This window comes from Bolinopsis microptera, chromosome 9 (assembly GCF_026151205.1).
Source record: "Bolinopsis microptera isolate Bmic1 chromosome 9, MBARI_Bmic_1.0, whole genome shotgun sequence".
In the NCBI taxonomy this organism is placed as follows: Eukaryota; Metazoa; Ctenophora; class Tentaculata; order Lobata; family Bolinopsidae; genus Bolinopsis; species Bolinopsis microptera.
Window position 1 is genome coordinate 1,420,879 of NC_087080.1, and position 18,535 is coordinate 1,439,413.

At 39.1% G+C, this 18,535-nt stretch overlaps 1 protein-coding gene across 1 annotated transcript in view; it reads left to right on the top strand.

The window, feature by feature from the left end:
• The first annotated feature begins 796 nt into the window (after positions 1-796).
• The window catches only part of LOC134820960 (secreted protein C-like), a 92,271-nt gene continuing 74,532 nt past the window's right edge, over positions 797-18,535 (top strand). The window contains exons 1-5 of the mRNA XM_063831630.1: positions 797-911; positions 1,091-1,141; positions 4,862-4,939; positions 5,433-5,516; positions 5,735-5,812. Coding sequence (XP_063687700.1) covers positions 839-911; positions 1,091-1,141; positions 4,862-4,939; positions 5,433-5,516; positions 5,735-5,812 — 364 coding nt within the window. The 5' untranslated portion in view covers positions 797-838. The remainder of the gene's footprint in view (positions 912-1,090; positions 1,142-4,861; positions 4,940-5,432; positions 5,517-5,734; positions 5,813-18,535) is intronic.

Sequence of the window (18,535 nt, forward strand, 5' to 3'; positions counted from 1 at the left end):
ATAAGGACAAATTAGCGTTGCCGTTATTAATTATTGATCATATTAGTTGTACAACTACAAATAATATTTTGGTATTCCCCTGCATGTGTCATGGTTCCAACAGGAAAATATTTCAATCTGCAATCCGAGTAGAATGTAAATATACTGCGATCTCTGATATATAGTTATACTGAAACATAGCCTGAGCTGCAACCGTTCACCACTACAATTAGTGCATACCTCAATACACATTACGGCCGGATCAGGATAATGCGATCCTGAGGGCTATAATTATTAAAAGGTGTTCTCACGAGATCTCCGACACATGAATTCTATCGATTCACCATTGAGTATGAATCAGCAATTAAACTACTGAGCTTACATATGCAGAATGATGGATGAGCACATATAATTGCCTGCTTCATAGTTTGTTCACCCAATCTATTCACCCAATGTTATTGTTAGTATCAAAGCTGTGTTAGGACCATTTTCAAACATATTTCGCCATCTATACTGTCACAATGTAAGTTTTACAATGGTACAACCTCCATAAAAATCTAAAAAAATCGGATAAAACCAACCACACTAGCCCCTCATAAATTATTTGACGTTTTTCATTTTAATCGTATACAAGACCAAACCGTTGAGTTAATGAAATTCAAACTGATTTGGGCTTTTATTTGTTTGCCTGACCTCAATACTTCAGCATTTCTAGTTTTGATCGAGTTTTCTCTTTTGCATATCTATGTTTTGTTTGTTTGCATATCATCTTGATAAAATATTTGCGTTAACACAATATACATTTTTAATTAGCTAAATCATCCAAAGACAACGACTCTCGAAATCAGGTGAAGCGAGAATGAAAGTTAATCTTTTGATCGCACTGCCTCTACTGATCTTCCTAGTTCAGGGTTACTACAGTCAACTCCAAGGTATGATGTTTGAAATTAAATAAACAGATTCTATCTTATCGTTCCCATTATTCAGTATTCACGGTTGTAGTCTATTTGACAGTTTTATAATTGTGCAAAGTTCCAACGTTTAATAAAATGCCGGACCAGAAAAAGTCCGTACGTATGATGTTACGCTAAGTGATATCATTCTTTTCCAGGAAAATCAGGAAAAGAAAACGTATATGACATTGACAGCGAACAACGAACAGGTTAGAAATTCCGTCCATCTCAACCTACCACAAAGTTGAACAAATTATAAATAAAGCAAGACGATAAATTCTACGTAAATTTTGTTGTTATTTCTACTTAGTTGATTATACTTACATCAGCTATTGAGATATGTCCAATTGAACTTGAAGAGTAAGACTTGATCTGGAGGAGTAATTAAGGACCTACGAAATAATTTCTACTGGTATTTTGTCGAGCTAAACATTCTGAACCCTTTAAACATCCTCAATTTGCTTGAATCTCAAAAATGGCGATCTGGAAGCCAGTCTTACAGGTTCTAATCGGACGTATCAGAGCTACTTCAGCTATTAAGTTATTTCCAATTGAACTTGAAGAGTAAGACTGGATCTGGAGCTGTAATTTAGGGCCTACGAAATAATTTATACTGGTATTTTGTCGAGCTAAACATTCTTCACCCTTTGAACATCCTCAATTTGCTTGAATTTCAAAAATGGCGAGCTGGAAGCCAGTTTTACAAGTTCTAATCGGACGTATCAGAGTTACTTCAGCTATTGAGTTATGTCCAATTGAGGGTAAGACTGGATCTGGAGGAGTAATTTAATCACCATCGAAATAAATTCTATCGGTATTTTGTCGAGCTGAATATCCTGCACCCTTTGAACATCCTCAATTTGCTTGAATCTCAAAAATGGTGAGCTGGACGCCATTCTTACAGGTTCTTATTGGACGTATCAGAGTTACTTCAGCTATTGAGTTATGTTCAATTGAAATTAGAAGGGTAAGACTGGATCTAGAGGAGTAATTTTAGGGCCTACGAAATAACTTCTATCGGTATTTTGTCGAGTTGAACAACTTGCACCCTTTGAACATCCTCGATTTGCTTGAATCTCAAACATGTTGAGCTGAGTGAGTTTGGTGCTTCTTCACAAGTCGCAAACTCCTGAAGGAACTTGCTGACATTGTAGAAACCTGAGATCTCGACTAAAATTGATTTTCCACTGTTTATATTAAAGGAGCACACATTTAGAACTCCTTCCATACTCCTTCAGGACTATATTGACGATCATTTTACGTGTTAATGATTGCTGAAACATATGGGCGTGGCCCAGGTCAATATGTCCAGACACCGTAGAGTCATACATTTTTGTTGGTTGTTCCTGACCCCATACAGCAACAAATTACCTTATCGGACCTTATTTGGACGGACATTACTTGAACGCTGGAGGCCCTAGCGTTCATCTTAATGTCCGTTCAAATAAAGTCCGTTCAATTAATGTCCGTCCAAGTTAAAGTCCGTTGAAATTTTTCCAAAATTTTTCCATTTCGAACTTTTTGTCCAGAATATGACAACTTTGAGAACTTTATTGTGCCGTAAGTTAACGACGGAAAGGTTCTCCTTGGTCTGCCAGAGGCACAGAAAACTCTACTAGTATATGATGTTTTCAAGGGTCACTTGGCGGAAAAAAGTCAACGAAATTATGGCACTCAACAACATAGTTCATAAGCTAGTCCCCCGCCAACATGACAAACTTGTTCCAGCCTCTAGATATAACGGTAAATCGTGTTGCCAAGGACATTGTCCGAAGTTGTTATAGTTCATATTACTCGGGGGCGGTAATGAAACAGTGCTAGGAAAGCTCCACGTGATGTTAAGGTTAACCTAAGATAAAACCACTTCACGCCGAATGGCTTGTAAAAGTTAACACTGAAATGCAGGACCAGGGTAGTTTGATAAAAAAGGTTTCCATAAAGCTAGAAATCACTGATGCTTTAAGCATGGACTATTTCATGCGCGAAAACCCATTTGACGAAGATGATATGTGATATTAGAAACTGATCATGTACACATATTTTAACATTTTTACTGCTTAATGACTGCTTTTCTTACTTACTGTATAAAAAATGGATTTAAAAATCATTTGCTGAAATTAAAAAAACGTCAAAAAAATTGAAAAAAATTCGGATTTTTGATGGTTTTGAATGCCTTCGAGCGTTCATATTAATGTCCGTTCATAATTATGTCCGTTCATGTAATATCCGTCCAAATAAGGTCCGATAAGGTAGATACGATCCCTAATTATTTGAACAACTAATGGTAATGGTGAATTGTCCTACTCCTAGGCAGAGGTCTAAAGTGGCCTTAATTTAGCTTAGTTTATATTTAAACGATCTGTTACTGTGACCAACTTTCGACAAATAGTGGCTGCAATTTGGTTACAATGGGCCTTAATATCACCATGGTTAATGGTTATTGACATTTAAATTAAGGCGAATCAGAAGGCACATCTAACACAGTGATATCATCAACAAGCGGACTGATAGATCTTTGAAGAACCGCTCCGTGGGACACCACTTTGTTGCTTTCTGTTCTCTCAGCAGCCACATTGAGGCAGACATTAAAAAGTGGGGGACCCTGAATGTCTCCTTGGCCACTGCCTGAACTTACTTCAAACCATTCTCATAGTTCACCATTGTGTCTAACAGCACTGACAGTTCCATTCAAGAATGCCTGTATTATTCGAATGTATTTACATGGCAGGCCATAATGACTGAAAGCTTTCCAAATATAATTCCTGTCGATAGAATCAAAAGCTGCCTTGAAGTCCACAAAATTTACATACAGGGGGAGATTATATTCAATGCAGTTATGTATAATAGTGCGGAGTGAATAAATCTGATCAATGCATGATCTGTTCTTTCTAAACCCACACTGATTGTCTCGTAGCAAACTTTCTAAACCTTCACTCATGCGTTGTAATATGATGATTTGATACAGTTTAGATGCTGTAGATCTTAGAGTGATCCCCCTATTATAGGAGCAATGAGAGGTATCACCCTTCTTTGGTACAATTATCACGATGCCTTTCAACCAGTCGTCAGGCACTGCTTCTGAATTCCAAACTTTAGAGAACAATTTCTCCATCCTATCCACAAGACCACTTGCCCCATACTTTAACTGCTCATTAGAGATTTCGTCAATCCCAGCACTTTTGTGGTTCTTCAATTTTTTGAGACAGTTTAAAATCTCAAGTCTATAAGTGAGACAGTTCCTTAATCCCAGATATTCGTTAATGTTAGCAAATATTTGGGAAAAGGGTATTCGTCTTCTGAGCTCGAGATCTTTCCTTCACGAGCCCGATAGTAATTAAGTTGAGAACTATAGTGGCGAGAGAGACTGGTGCCACTCGATAAGCCGGTTAAAGCGTATAATAGCATCTATGACATTCAAGTACATTTTAAAGCAATTTGCCCTTGAGTATGATAATTATAACCAGTTTAATCTTGTTCAGCGTACTCGAAAACATAGGGTTACAAGGTTTTCGCTTCGATTTTCATCCATAAAAAATCCTTTATATATTTTCAATTCTCTGCCGGCCAGCTGTGTTTAATAGTAAATTAGATGTCCCTTACACGCACCTAGCGTACACACCTTACACAACTTACATAGCACCCTATTGGCTCTGCACAGTCACGTGTGCAGTGACGTGGGCTAATCAGAGAGATGCACTCTAAACGTGATCTCTCCTTCGATAACCATAACAAATTTCCTTCATTACGTCCATTGGACGCGCACAGTTACGTGCGGGCAGTCACGTGCAGCGTGACTGCCAATCAGATTTTGTTATTATTTTGAGTTGTCCGACTATTTTGAATCTATTTTGATTTGAACAGAGGTCCTTATTTTACTTCCTACTTGTGGGGCCAATTATATGGATACTAAATAGAAAATTTTGTTCAAGGTGGTACAGTTGGAAAAGTACCCGTGACGATAAAAGGTGAACAGCAGTTAACCTCTTCTGGCCCTTCTCCGGGATCAGGTTAGAAATTGTGTGCGTTATAATTTACGTAACATAAATACTTGCAACAACATGGTTCATAATTAGTATTAAGTCTTATTAACTTATTAATGTCACAAAATTTAATGTCAACAACATTGGTCCAATATAAAAATTTGTACAATTTTTGTTTACGTCATGCTGGTGACAGTATGAGTAAAGGACCAGCAATAACGGGGAGGAGTCTAAAGTGGCCCTTATTTAGCTTAGTTTATATTTGAACGATCTCTTACTGTCACCGACATTAAACCAATATTGGTTACAATTTGGTTATAAAGTTGTTTGTCAACCCTTTAGTGATGCAAGGTTCAATGGGCCTTAATATCACTGGTTCACAGATCGAACTAAAACATACATACAAAACGAAGAGATGTACATTTTTAGCAACACTCATCAAGGCGTATTTATTGACATTTAAAGTAAGGCGAATCAGATGTCACAATTCTATGGCTACTAAATACAAATGTCGTTCCAGGTAGTACAGTTGGAAGAAAACACGGAATGGTTCGAAGAGAACAACAGGTAACCTCTTCTGGCCCTTCTAGTTCAACAGAATCAGGTAAGAAGTTGTGAGCATTATAATCTACTGAACATAAATACTTGCAACAATTAGATCTCTTACTGTCACCAACATTAGACCAATATTGGCTACATTTGGTTAAAGTTGTTTGTCAATCTTGTAGTGATGCTAATCAATGCGTATTTATTGACATTTAAATTAAGGTCGCGAATCAGAAGTCACAATTATGTGGATACTAAATAGAAATTTTGTTCAAGGTGGTACAGTTGGAAAAGAACCCGTGACGATAAAAAGTGAACAGCAGTTAACCTCTTCTGGCCCTTCTCCGGGATCAGGTTAGAAAATGTCAGCGTTATAATCTACTTGACAGAGATACTTGTAACAACATGGTCCATAATTATTATTAGATCATATTAATGTCACCAAATTTAATGTTACCAACATTGGTCCAATACCCTAAAATTACTTCTCCCGATCCAGTCTTACCTTTCAATTGGACATAACTCAATAGCTGAAGTAGCTCTCATAGATACGTCCGATTAGAACTTGTAAAACTAGCCTCAAGCACGCCATTTTTGAGATTTAAGCAAATCAAAGATGTTCAAAGGGTGCAGGATGTTCAACTTGACAAAATACCAGTACAAATTATTTCGTAGGCCCTAAAATTACTCCTCCAGATGTGTACCGCCATTTTTGAGATTTTAGCAAATCGAGGATGTCGAAAGGGTGCAGGATGTTCAGCTCGACAACATACCGGTAGAAATTATTTCGTAGGCCCTAAAATTACTCCTTCAGATCTTCATTTAGTCTAGTTACCCTTCAATGTTCGATTGGACATAACTCAATAGCTGAAGTAACTCTGATAAGTCCGATCAGAACCTGTAAGACTAGCTTCCAGCTCCCTATTTTTGAGATTTTAGCAAATCGAGGATGTCTAAAGGGTGCAGGATGTTCAGCTCGACAAAATACCGGTAGAAATTATTTCGTAGGCCCTAAAATTACTCCTTCAGATCTTCATTTAGTCTAGTTACCCTTCAATGTTCGATTGGACATAACTCAATAGCTGAAGTAACTCTGATAAGTCCGATCAGAACCTGTAAGACTAGCTTCCAGCTCCCTATTTTTGAGATTTTAGCAAATCGAGGATGTCCATAAAGGGTGCAGGATGTTCAGCTCGACAAAATACCGGTAGAAATTATTTCGTAGGCCCTAAAATTACTCCTCCAGATCTAGTCTTACCCTTTCATTGGACGTAACTCATTAGCTGAGATAGCTCTGACACATCCGATTAGAACCTGTAAAACTGGCCTCCAGCTCGCCATTTTTGAGATTTTAGCAAATCGAGGATTTTCAAAGGGTGCAGGATGTTCAACTTAACAAAATACCAGTACAAATTATTTTGTAAGCCCTAAAATTACTCCTCCAGATGTGTACCACCTTGAACAAATTTTTTCCTTTTCACCCTTTTGAAAAAAGGCAATAGTGAAAGGTTACGAATGGAGGTTTTTGCAGAAAAACGTGGATTTTGGAGAACGAGATAGGTGGGTTTAAATATGTCGTGTGTCCTTCCGTTCGTTACCATGCAACGAAAAAGTTGGGCGCGCGCGAGGATTGCTTGCGTAGATGTGATATATAGATAGCAGCTGTGATCTATGAATGCGTTGTCATACGTTGTATGACCCGCCGCGCACGAGTGCGCGGCTCCCCCTGTATCGTCGAAACTCTACAGGGGTAGTGAAGCGACCGTGGGGGTCACCACGTGATACGGCGCGGCGGGACTGTGTATATATCAATATGATGCATGTAATGTATAATATTACTATTAGGTAATACGCCCAATTTGTACGTGGCACGCGTAGTGTATTGATGTGTACACGAGTATAGTTTACCGGAGTATAGTTTACCGGAGTATAGCTGTTATGTTATGTGCTTGCGTTATTGTTGGACAAGTCATACACTAGTTTCCCATCAAAACCTGAACAATATATAATTAACCATTTATTCAAATACAATATATATCAACAATATATATCAAATATACAATACATAACATCTCCCTCTTTGGGAACTAACGAAATAAAGACACGTCACACGCTATGCGCGTGCGCGCGCTATCTCTGCGCAAGTGCCTACGTCCTTCAACAATTTCACAGGAATAGTGCGTTAGGCGCTCGCGCCTTCCATCTCCTTTCCAAAATCTCTTTGTTCTCACATCTATTCGCACACACAATGCTGTGGAATCAAAATAATTTAAAATAAATTAAAAATCTGGAAAAACTAAAAACTGAATTTACTTAAAATTGTCTCGTTTAATGGTAATAAATATAAAAACATCCGTATACTAGATTCTTTAACCGTATCTAACTCTACACTTATAAAAAGAAACTATTTGGCAGCCTTCCCCGCTAATCTCTCAGACCGTCTCAACGTTACCGGCTGAGTATTATGCCTCTCGGCATATAACCTAAGTTTGTACTCCTTAGCTATCGCGGGTGGCATATTAGATTTTGTAACAGGGACAGTAATGGTCTTCTTTAATTTGGCTGGGGTGCTGCAGGGGTTTGGTTTGGGAGTTTCTGTTTGTGCCTTTGGCGCTAGTATGGGTTTTGGAATCAGTCGGGGGTCACAACTTTTTGGTACTTCCAGTGGGCTGGGGGTCTGAAGAGTATCGAAGAACTTATCATGAGAAGCCGAGAATCCTCTACCAGTTTTATCCTGGATTACCATGGATCTGTTTCTCGTGATAACATTTCCAACACTGTTCAGAAGGGTGTATGAGCGAAATTTGCGGTCAACAGACACAACTTTGGCTTGGCGCCAAGTCTTGTCAGATTTCCCGTCTTTGTAAATCACTATATCACCCGGGTTACACATATCAAAAGATTTAGTAGCATTTCTATTATAATATTGAGCACTTGCTGCTTGTCTATCGAGTAATAATTTACGGTTTTTGCAGTCTCTCTCAGTTACCAATGAGCTTTGTAAATATGGCAAATTTGTCTTAACATCTCTTCCCATTAATAGATTATGGGGGCTTCCCAATTGAGGGCTCAATGGAGTCGCTCTATAGTCTAGTAAACACATATTAACATTATCTAAATTACCTTTACATCGTGTAATAATGTTCTTAACGTGCCCAATAGCTCGTTCAATCTGCCCATTAGATTGACTGTATCGTGCGGAACTAAAACACTTATCGATATCATATTTCTCACAAAGCTTCCTCATTACCACCGACGCGTATATTGGTTCTCTGTCTGAAAAAGCTATATCAGGAATACCAAAACGGGCAAATATAGACTTAAAATGTGAAATAAGTTGGTCAGACGTCGGATTTCTAGATAACTCGCTAACTTCTATCCATTTGGTAAAGTAATCTATGACAACTTGATATTTCCGACCCATAACAGTAACAATATCTGCTCCTACTTTCTCAAATGGTCTCAATGGAACACTATGCGATTTGAGTTCAACTTTCATCGGAAGCTTCCGTGTACTTAGACACTCAGTACATTTGTCGACCATATTGTCGATATCTGAATTAATATTTCTCCAATATACTCCCTTTCTAGCTAAAGCTTTACATCTAACACGACCCTGGTGTGTGTCATGCAACTTTCTCAGAATATTATTTTGCAAAACCTTTGGAATTACAATTCTATCATCAAACAGAACTAAGTCGTCAAAAACTGACAGTTGGTCTTTCATTGACCAATACGGAGTAACATTTGGATCACATTGCCGTGTGTCATCTGGCCACCCATTGGTGATATATTCAGTGATTTTAGCTAAACAAGGATCTCTAGCCGTTTCTATTTTAAGTTTATGTTTCATTTGCATCGAACTCTTTACAGTCTCTACAATCATGTGTACATTAAGATCACATTCTCGCTCTAAAACAGTGTCGTGAGTGGAAATTGGAACTGTGGCACGACTAAGGGTGTCTGGTATGACGTGATCTTTACCTGGTTTGTAGGATAGCTTGTAGTCATACTTCTGTAGTCTGAGCAGGAGGCGCTGGCATCTGGCTGGGTTTGCATGAATTGGTTTCATGGATATCGGAGTCAGAGGCTTGTGGTCTGTATATACCTGCACGTGTTTCCCATACACGTATTGGTTGAACCTCTCTAAGCCAAATACAACTGATAGTAGCTCCTTTTCAATATTTGCATACCGCTTCTCTGTTTCAGTCAGTGATCTTGAAGCATATGCTACTGGTTTTCCTTGCTGTAAGAGACAGGCTCCCAAACCAGCTTGGCATGCATCTGTGTGTATCTCAACGGGTTTGGTGACATCATAATGTGCCAGAGCTGTATCATCTGTAAGGTCCTTCTTGAGATCGTCAAATGCCTTCTGTTGCTCGAAATTCCAGCAGAATACTTTGTCTTTGTGGAGCATGGTCCTCAAGTGGTGTGTCTTTTCACTGAGGTTTGGAATATATCGGGCCAGATACGTTACCATGCCCAGGAATCTCTGGATTCCTTTTTTGTCTGCTGGTGCAGGCATCTGAGTTATCGCGACAATCTTCTCTGGGTCGGGTTTGAGTCCTTCCGGTGTGATAATGTGTCCGATATACTTCACCTCGTCACACAGGAATTTGCACTTCTTTTTGTTCAACCTTATTCCTACTTGGCTGCATCGTTCTAACACAGCTCCAAGCCTGGCCGTGTGCTCTTCGAAGGTGTTAGAGAATACGAGGATATCATCAAATATTATCAACACGCCTGGGAAACCTTCGAATTTTTCTGTCATTCTCTTCTGGAATATTTCATTTGCGCTGTTCAGTCCGAAAGGAAGACGAAGGTATCGGTACCTTCCAAATGGAGTGTTGAACGTGGTCAGCTTGCTGGATTTCTCTTCGAGGGGGAGCTGCCAATATCCACTTTTGAGGTCTAGTTTGCTGAAACATCTTGCATTTGTTATCTTTGATAACGTTTCTTCTGGGGTAGGCAAATGGTGGTGTTCTCTCATGACCCATCTGTTCAGATCCGTGGGGTCAAGACATATTCTTAGCTTCTCTGGTTGTTTTACAACCACCATCGAGTTCACCCAATCTGTGGGTTCGTCAACTTTCGTTATCACTCCAAGCTTCAGCATCCTCTCCAGTTCCTCTTGGACTTCGGTGTGGATCGAGAAGGCTAGCTTTCTTGCCGCATGTTGAACTGGTTGTGCACCGTCTTTCAACTTGATCTTCGATTTTACGTTTGACAGGCAGCCAATCGTGTCTTCTTTGAAAACATCTTCGTGATCTTTCATCAGGTCTCGTATCTTATCTTCGTGTTGGGACTTTGTCTTGGGTGTTGCTTCTTTCTTCTCCCTTAGACTTTGTCTACCAGAGAGAATATCAACCTGAAATTGATGTGAAGGTCTGTGATGAGGTGTTGTGGGGTTAGTGTGAACTGGATTAGACGAGCTGGTTGTGGTCGGTGGTACACTCGCAAACGGGTTAATGAGATTGAGTCTGATCAATGATTCTAAACCTAGAATAGATCTGGCTAGAAATGGTACAACATGAAATTCAGCTCTGTGCTTATTACCGTTTATCTCACAATTAAGCAATATAGTACCTAAAGAGGTTATTCCAGTTCCTCCATAAGCTTTTAATCTAATACTAGTATCTCTAATTTTGGGGTTTGATACAATCGATTTTAACACTACACTAGAGATAACATTGCATTCAGCACCAGTATCAATTTTGCAAAGAGTTTTTCTACCATTTAAAAGAATTTGCTCAGTCCATTCCCTACATTTGATTTCTTCAACTGCTCGTTGACTTACCGAGATAGCACCAATGTTGAGTTCCGAGGTGTAGATGCTGTCATCTTTGTCGTCTTCGTTCATCACTGCATCTAGATCTTCTTCGGAAGGGTCGCAAAAATCTTGGTGGATCATGTCGATCTTTCTTTTAGATCTGCAAACCTTGGCGAAATGGTTCTTCATTCCACATTTTGAACATGTCCGTCGATACGCTGGGCAGTGCTCAGGGTTTCCAAACTGGTGTTGGTTCCCACAATAACCACATTTTCCTTGTGAGTTTTGCGGTTTGTATCTCTTGTTAACTTGAGGTTTTGATGGTTCGTTTTGAGGTCTGGGTCTTTTCCTCTCGATGGCATTTACGCTGGCGTTAGTTGTAGCTAGCAGTGTTTGAATCCTCTTGTCTGCCATCTCCTGGGTTTTAACAATTTTGACTGCAGTTTCCAGTGTGAGGTTGTGTTCTCTAAGAAGCCTTGTTTTCGTGGCTCGGTTAGACACTCCTACTACGATCCTGTCTCTGATGAGGCTCTCTGATATGTCCTCTGCTTCAAGTTTGATCTTTTTCTTCTCTCCACCTTCTAGATCGATTTCTATTTCTCTTGGCGGGATCGTGTAGTTGCATTTCTTAGCCTGCATTCGAAGCCTCATTTGAAATGCTTCAATGGTTTCCTCTTCTTCCTGGTCCATTGTGTTAAAAATGTGTCTTTCTACCGTCTCGTTTGCAGTATGTCTAAATTTATTGATGATCTCGACCTTGATCAACTTGTATGAAGCTTTCGCTTCATTGCTTAGGCTTGATACAAATTTTTTCACGGCTCCCCCACACAGCTGCATCAAAATGGCTTTCTTTCGCCTGTCGTCTATTTCCCCAAAATTTGCAAGCATTGAGTCTTCAAATTCTTCTACCCACTGGTCGAAAGGCTGGTCATTTTCATACTGGGTACATTCGAAAAATCCTCTAACTTCTGACACCATGTTATGTTATGTGCTTGCGTTATTGTTGGACAAGTCATACACTGTCACTAGTTTCCCATCAAAACCTGAACAATATATAATTAACCATTTATTCAAATACAATATATATCAACAATATATATCAAATATACAATACATAACAATAGCGGAGGTATCTAAAACAGCTACTTCAGCTATTGGTTATGTCCAATAAAAGGGTAAACCTGGATCTAATATCATTTATATTGGGAGCCAAGTCGGTGGTTGCACCAAGTACTCACAACAAAACGAGAAGTAAGTATGTTGTACCGCATCATGATCAATGATCAAGTAAAGAAAAGCTTGAACTACTTAACACATTTATAAGATCCGGGAAATCGCTTGTTATTCAAATCAATTACCATATAATTCATATTGTATGCTTGGCGCCGCGCATTTGAGGTACAATTCAATCAATCGTCAAATCCTGCAAACGTATGCGGAGGGTAACCATAGAACCATGGCGACGATACCATAACTGCTCTTCACGCGGAGAATATGCATTCAAATAACGCATGCGGAGGGTAATGCATGTTTTCCTTTGTGACACGTGACACTATCCGAAAAACCTACCTACCTACCCTACCCATCCTCAAATCCTACCACTTCTATCATCTAAACTTTTTTAGCAAAAAAAGTTGATGAAAAAATGGGGAGCTGGAGGCCAGTCTTATAAGTTCTAATCGGAAGTATCAGAGCTACTTCTGCTGTTGAGTTATGTCCAATTGAAAGGTAAGGTACTAGATCTAGAGAAGTAATTTTAGGGCTTATGAAATAATTTGTACCGGTATGTTGTCGAGCTGAACATCCTGCACCCTTTGAAAATCCTCCATTTGCTTCAATTTTTAAATGTCGAGCTGGAGGCCAGTCTTATGAGGTCTAATCGGACATATCAGAGTTACTTCAGCTATTGAGTTATGTCCAATTAAAGGGTAAGACTGGATCTGGAGGAGTTGTTTTAGGGCTTACGAAATAATTTCTACCGGTATTGTGTCGATCTGAACACAGAAATTCCTAAACTCTTTGAATATCCCCCATTTGCTTGAATTTCAAAAATGGCGAGATTGATGCCAGTCTTATAGGTTCTTATCAGATGTATCAGAGCTACTTAAGCTATTTAATTATATCCAATCGAAATTTAAAGGGTAAGACTGGATCTGGAGGAGTAATTTAAAAAGATTTTTCAAATCGGTCGGTGGTAAGTGGTTTAATTTACTAATTGATCATTTTGTGACGCAAATGTGATTCTAAAGTGTCTCACTTACTTTCTCCCATTCTCGTTCTCTCTCCCCTCATAACAGATTTGCAATATGATTAGGTAATTTGACAGTTGACCTCAAGATTACTTATCAAGTATTACTATTAGCTTATTAGAGACGCGAAGGGCACTAAATTGCGGTGTGCTTGGACTGAGCGAGTTTGTACTTTCGCACCGTTTTAACTACGAAATTGTATTGCGTGTTTTCGAATATAATAGGCGATTTTATACCTTTGAATTTCAACTGTGATAGTGAAGTCCCGGCTGTAGGCACGGGTTATACACTAGTAATGTAATTGAACATCAGAACCAGCCTACTGCTAATTTGTACACTTAAGCTTGAAATGACTGTCTCCAGATTGATTCTGATTAAGATAGAGCTCCTCCCCCTATCAAAAGTCCTGGCTACGCCCTTGTAAATCCGTATTTATACACGCAGTTGTTGATCATTCATGTTTCAGAAAACGGAACTGCACCCAGAGCTGTGAAAGACTTCGGTAGTGATCGCCACAAAAGACAAATTATTGGTTAGCAATATTATGTTCTTTCACTTCCATGCTCGATCAAGTGTTATCGGCCACTGCTGTATTACTGATGTACTGATATCAATTGTTAGATCAAAATTATTTCATAATTTGATTAGATTATTTTTATTGAAAGTATTTCAAAGCAGGTTAACAAGATTGTATGAAAATAAGTTATTTGAAACTGCCATTTAAACCGATCAAAATTTTTAAACAAGGTGATAGTGGTTTACCCATGGTAACTAGTAGCAGTGGTGTAACCATGGTAACTAGTAGCAGTGGTGTAACCATGGTAACTAGTAGCAGTGGCATAACCATGTTAACTAGTAGCAGTGGTGTAACCATGGTAACTAGTAGCAGTGGTGTAACCATGGTAACTAGTAGCAGTGGTGTAACCATGGTAACTAGTAGCAGTGGCATAACCATGGTAACTAGTAGCAGTGGTGTAACCATGGTAACTAGTAGCAGTGGTATAAACATGGTAACTAGTAGTAGTAGTGTAACCATGGTAACTGGTAGCAGTGGTGTGACCATGTTAACTAGTAGCAGTGGTGTAACCATGGTAACTATTAGCAGTGGTGTTACCATGGTAACTAGTAGCAGTGGTGTAACCATGGTAACTAGTATAAGCAGTGGTGTAACCATAGTAACTAGTAGCAGTGGTGTAACCATGGTAACTAGTAGCAGTGGTGTAACCATGTTAACTACTGATAGTGGTTTGTTTGAATTTCCCCCTACGCACCGACATTATATGAGAACAAATTAGTCACAATGATTAAATGAGTTATACGTAAATACATATTATATTGACAATATAAACAATACAAATAGTACTAAGTGTACAATACTTCACTCTATCAGGAGGTAAGATAAAGTGGAGATCTGACGGTAGATGTGGTAGAAGGTATCGCATCCCTGATAACAGTCCTGCTGAGTGTGACCCTGATGGGGAGAACCCGTGTTGTAGTGACAGGTGGGGTGGTATGTGTGGTAACACGTCCGAGGACTGCTCTTGTTTTGACTGTGTAGACTACAGTGTTATATATAGGGACTGGAGAGAATCAGGAGGTAAGATAAAGTGGAGGTATGACGGTTACTGTGGTAGAAGGTTTCGCCTCCCTGATAACAGTCCTGGTGAGTGTGACCCTGATGGGGAGAACCCGTGTTGTAGCAGGCGGGGAGAGTGTGGTAACACGGCTGAGTACTGCTCTTGTTCTAACTGTGTAAACTACAGTATAGTAAGCGAACTGAGAAAATCAGGAGAAAATTGTACAGTAGCAACATTAGGCGGGTTTCTGAAAAATGTGTGTTTCAATGAAGAGAAAAAACGATACAACTTCAAGTGTACCCACTCTGATGTGTACTTTGGACATGGTATGAAAGATAATCAGCTTGGCAGTGTTACTTCAGTGTGTGAAAACGATTCCCACGTGTATCAGGCATGTGGGTTCAACACAGAAATAACAAACACAGATGTGCTGTGTGGAGGCTTGTTTTGCAATAACAATTACATCAGATGTGTTAAGAACTGTAGTGTAGATAATGATTGTTCTGTAAAGCATGACCCACAACAGTACACTGGAACTAATCTCTGTAATGATAAATGTGACGACGCTTTCTTTTGTACAGATGAAAGTGATTGTAACGGGTATAAATACGGAGTTAACTGCACATATCGTGGGAGGAAGGATGATTATGTTCCTGTAAAGTGGATATGTGACGGAGGCAGGTCCTGTGATAAAGGAGAGGATGAACAGGACTGTAAAGTAACTGGAACGACCCCACACACGTGTACAATTTACAGATATAAAATGTTGTATAACCGGATTAGAACAGTACCTATATTTGACTATACTAGGTGCTCCGTATTTGATATAAAGAAGGAAATCTATCCATACTGTCTGAACTATCTAGATCAGACTAACTGTTCTGATATAGAGCGAGTAGTGGGGTATTGTGATATTGATGGGTATAACTCGAGTGTTTCTAAGTACATATTGTGTTATAAAAATGATGAGAAGACTAGTTTACCAGTAAAGTTATGTGACGATGACTTTCAAAACAACTGTATATCACCGTCTACTTCAACTGATTGTAGAGTACACAAACACAGGATGTGTGACGGAGTGTGGGATTGTACTGATAGAAGTGACGAACTTAATGATTTATGTGAATACATGACGAAGGAATTTCAATGTGTCCGTAGGTTTAACTTAAAAATAAATATGTCCGGAATACCAGTTTCTTGGATAATGGACAATCAGGTGGATTGTATGGACGGGTTAGATGAACAGGCTGAGGATTTGAACTTCTGTGACAATCAAACTGACGAAACCTATCGTTTTAAAGAAAGTGACGAAACTTGCGATAACGTCTATCTGTGTCCAAAAGGTGATAAATCATACGTTCAATTCGAACAACTCTGTGATGGAGTGGAGACGTGTGGTGACGGTGCAGAGAATGGGGTTTGTAGGATCGCTAGAGATTTCCCAACGATCAATAAGACTGCTCTTTATCACGGAGGATTGCGAAATGTAAGCATTGACTCCAACTGTGAAGTAAAAGAATTCATACGACCCTGGATTGATGTATTCGGAATAAAGTCAGAGTTAATCGTTCCGACCTCTAAGGTTAATTGCAGCAATTTATTTGGTGAATATTACCTGTTTCTCAGTTGCATGGATCTATGTTCAGATGCCCCATGTCCTCTAAATAAAAACAGAACATTGTTGTACAATTCATGTCCTGGACAATATCCTGACCGAGTATATACTCTTGCTAACAACTCTTTTCTAACGTTTGTTGACAAATCAAATCAAGACCTATTTCACCAGGACTATTTCCAATGCAATAATAGTAGATGTATTGAATACAATCAAGTGTGTGATCTTGTAAATGATTGCGGGGACATGAGTGACGAAGCAAACTGTTCAAATAACATGATCTGCGAAGACACTTTAAACTCAACTAATCATCAATTCATTTCCTTATCACAGAGATGTGATGGTATGTATGATTGCTTTGACCTTTCAGACGAATGCAATGATGCTTGTAGGAAAAGAATACTTAAAAACTGGATACTGCAAGTATTGTGCTGGGTCATGGGTGTGCTAGCATTGATCTTCAACTCGTACACCGTATTCTGTGGGCTGAAAACTCTTCAGGATAGTGGGACTAGAAGTATGTTAACTAATAAGGCAATGGTCAGTCTTATCGGATCAGGGGATCTATTTATTGGATTATACTTAATTATGTTGTCTTTCTATGATAGTTTTGTATATGGGAACGGGTTTTGCAGACATCAAGCCGATTGGTACACCGGAACAGCATGCTCCATATTAGGGGTCATCAGCACAGTTGGATCACAAGTGTCCCTTTTTGCAATGGCATCCTTGAGTATCATAAGAATGCACAAGCTCACTTTCAAGAAAATGAGTATTCCATGCCCTGTTAACAGAAATTCCGTCATCAAGGTTGGTTTCTTGGTAACGGGTATTATCACTGCTTCACTAGCTATAGCTGTTACACCATTAATGCCTTCATTAGAGGAATATTTTGTACAAGGAATGTACTATGACCCCGCCTACAAAGTGTTCATTGGCTTCCCCAACAAAGAGAAACATGTTAAAGTTCTTCAAGCACATTACAATACCACTAACAGTAACATCACTATGGATTTAACCTGGAAACAAATCAGTGATAAGGTGGACGGTATGTTCACTCAGCAACATGGACTTTTGAGTAGACGTCCAGTTCACTTTTATGGTAACGACGGTGTTTGCTTATTCAAGTACTTTGTTCGAAGTGACGATGCAAGAAGAATCAGACAAACGATACAAAATATAGCAGACATAACTGATCAAAAAGGAGATCCAGTAGTTTGGCTTATGCTTGGTGTGAACTTAGTCTGCTTCATCATCATTTCTGTTTGCTACATAGTTATTTATATCCAGACAAGGATTTCTTCACGGAGATCAGGACAGCGTCATAACCCAGAAAGAGTTAGGGAAAATAGGTCTATACAGAATAAAATTACTCTTATTGTTGCGACTGATTTCCTTTGCTGGGTACCATTCATTGTTATAAGCGGTATGCATAATCTTGAATTTTTCGATGCTACTGAATGGTATGTGACGTATGCGATGATAGCTCTTCCACTTAACTCTGTTATCAACCCGCTGATATACGAAAAAACATTAGCAGAGTTCCTAGGCAGAAAGTTGGGGGAGGTAAAAAGACTTATCAGGTTAAGTATCTCTGCAGTTATGTCTTCCGTTGCAAGATTCATTCAGTCAAGGAGTGAAGACATACAGAGCGGGAACAATGATCTAGATGTCATACAGATGGAACATATAAGAGTACAAGAGGATCGGGAACTTTCAAATCAAGTATTAGCTGAGACAGAAAATCGGTGAAGTGTTTACTCTATGATAATTGATACTGTAACTCGTAGTCGTACATGTTAGAAGATAGAAGATCAATCCCGGCATGCGCAGGGATTGAATTTCAATTTTTCCCGCGACGTGCGG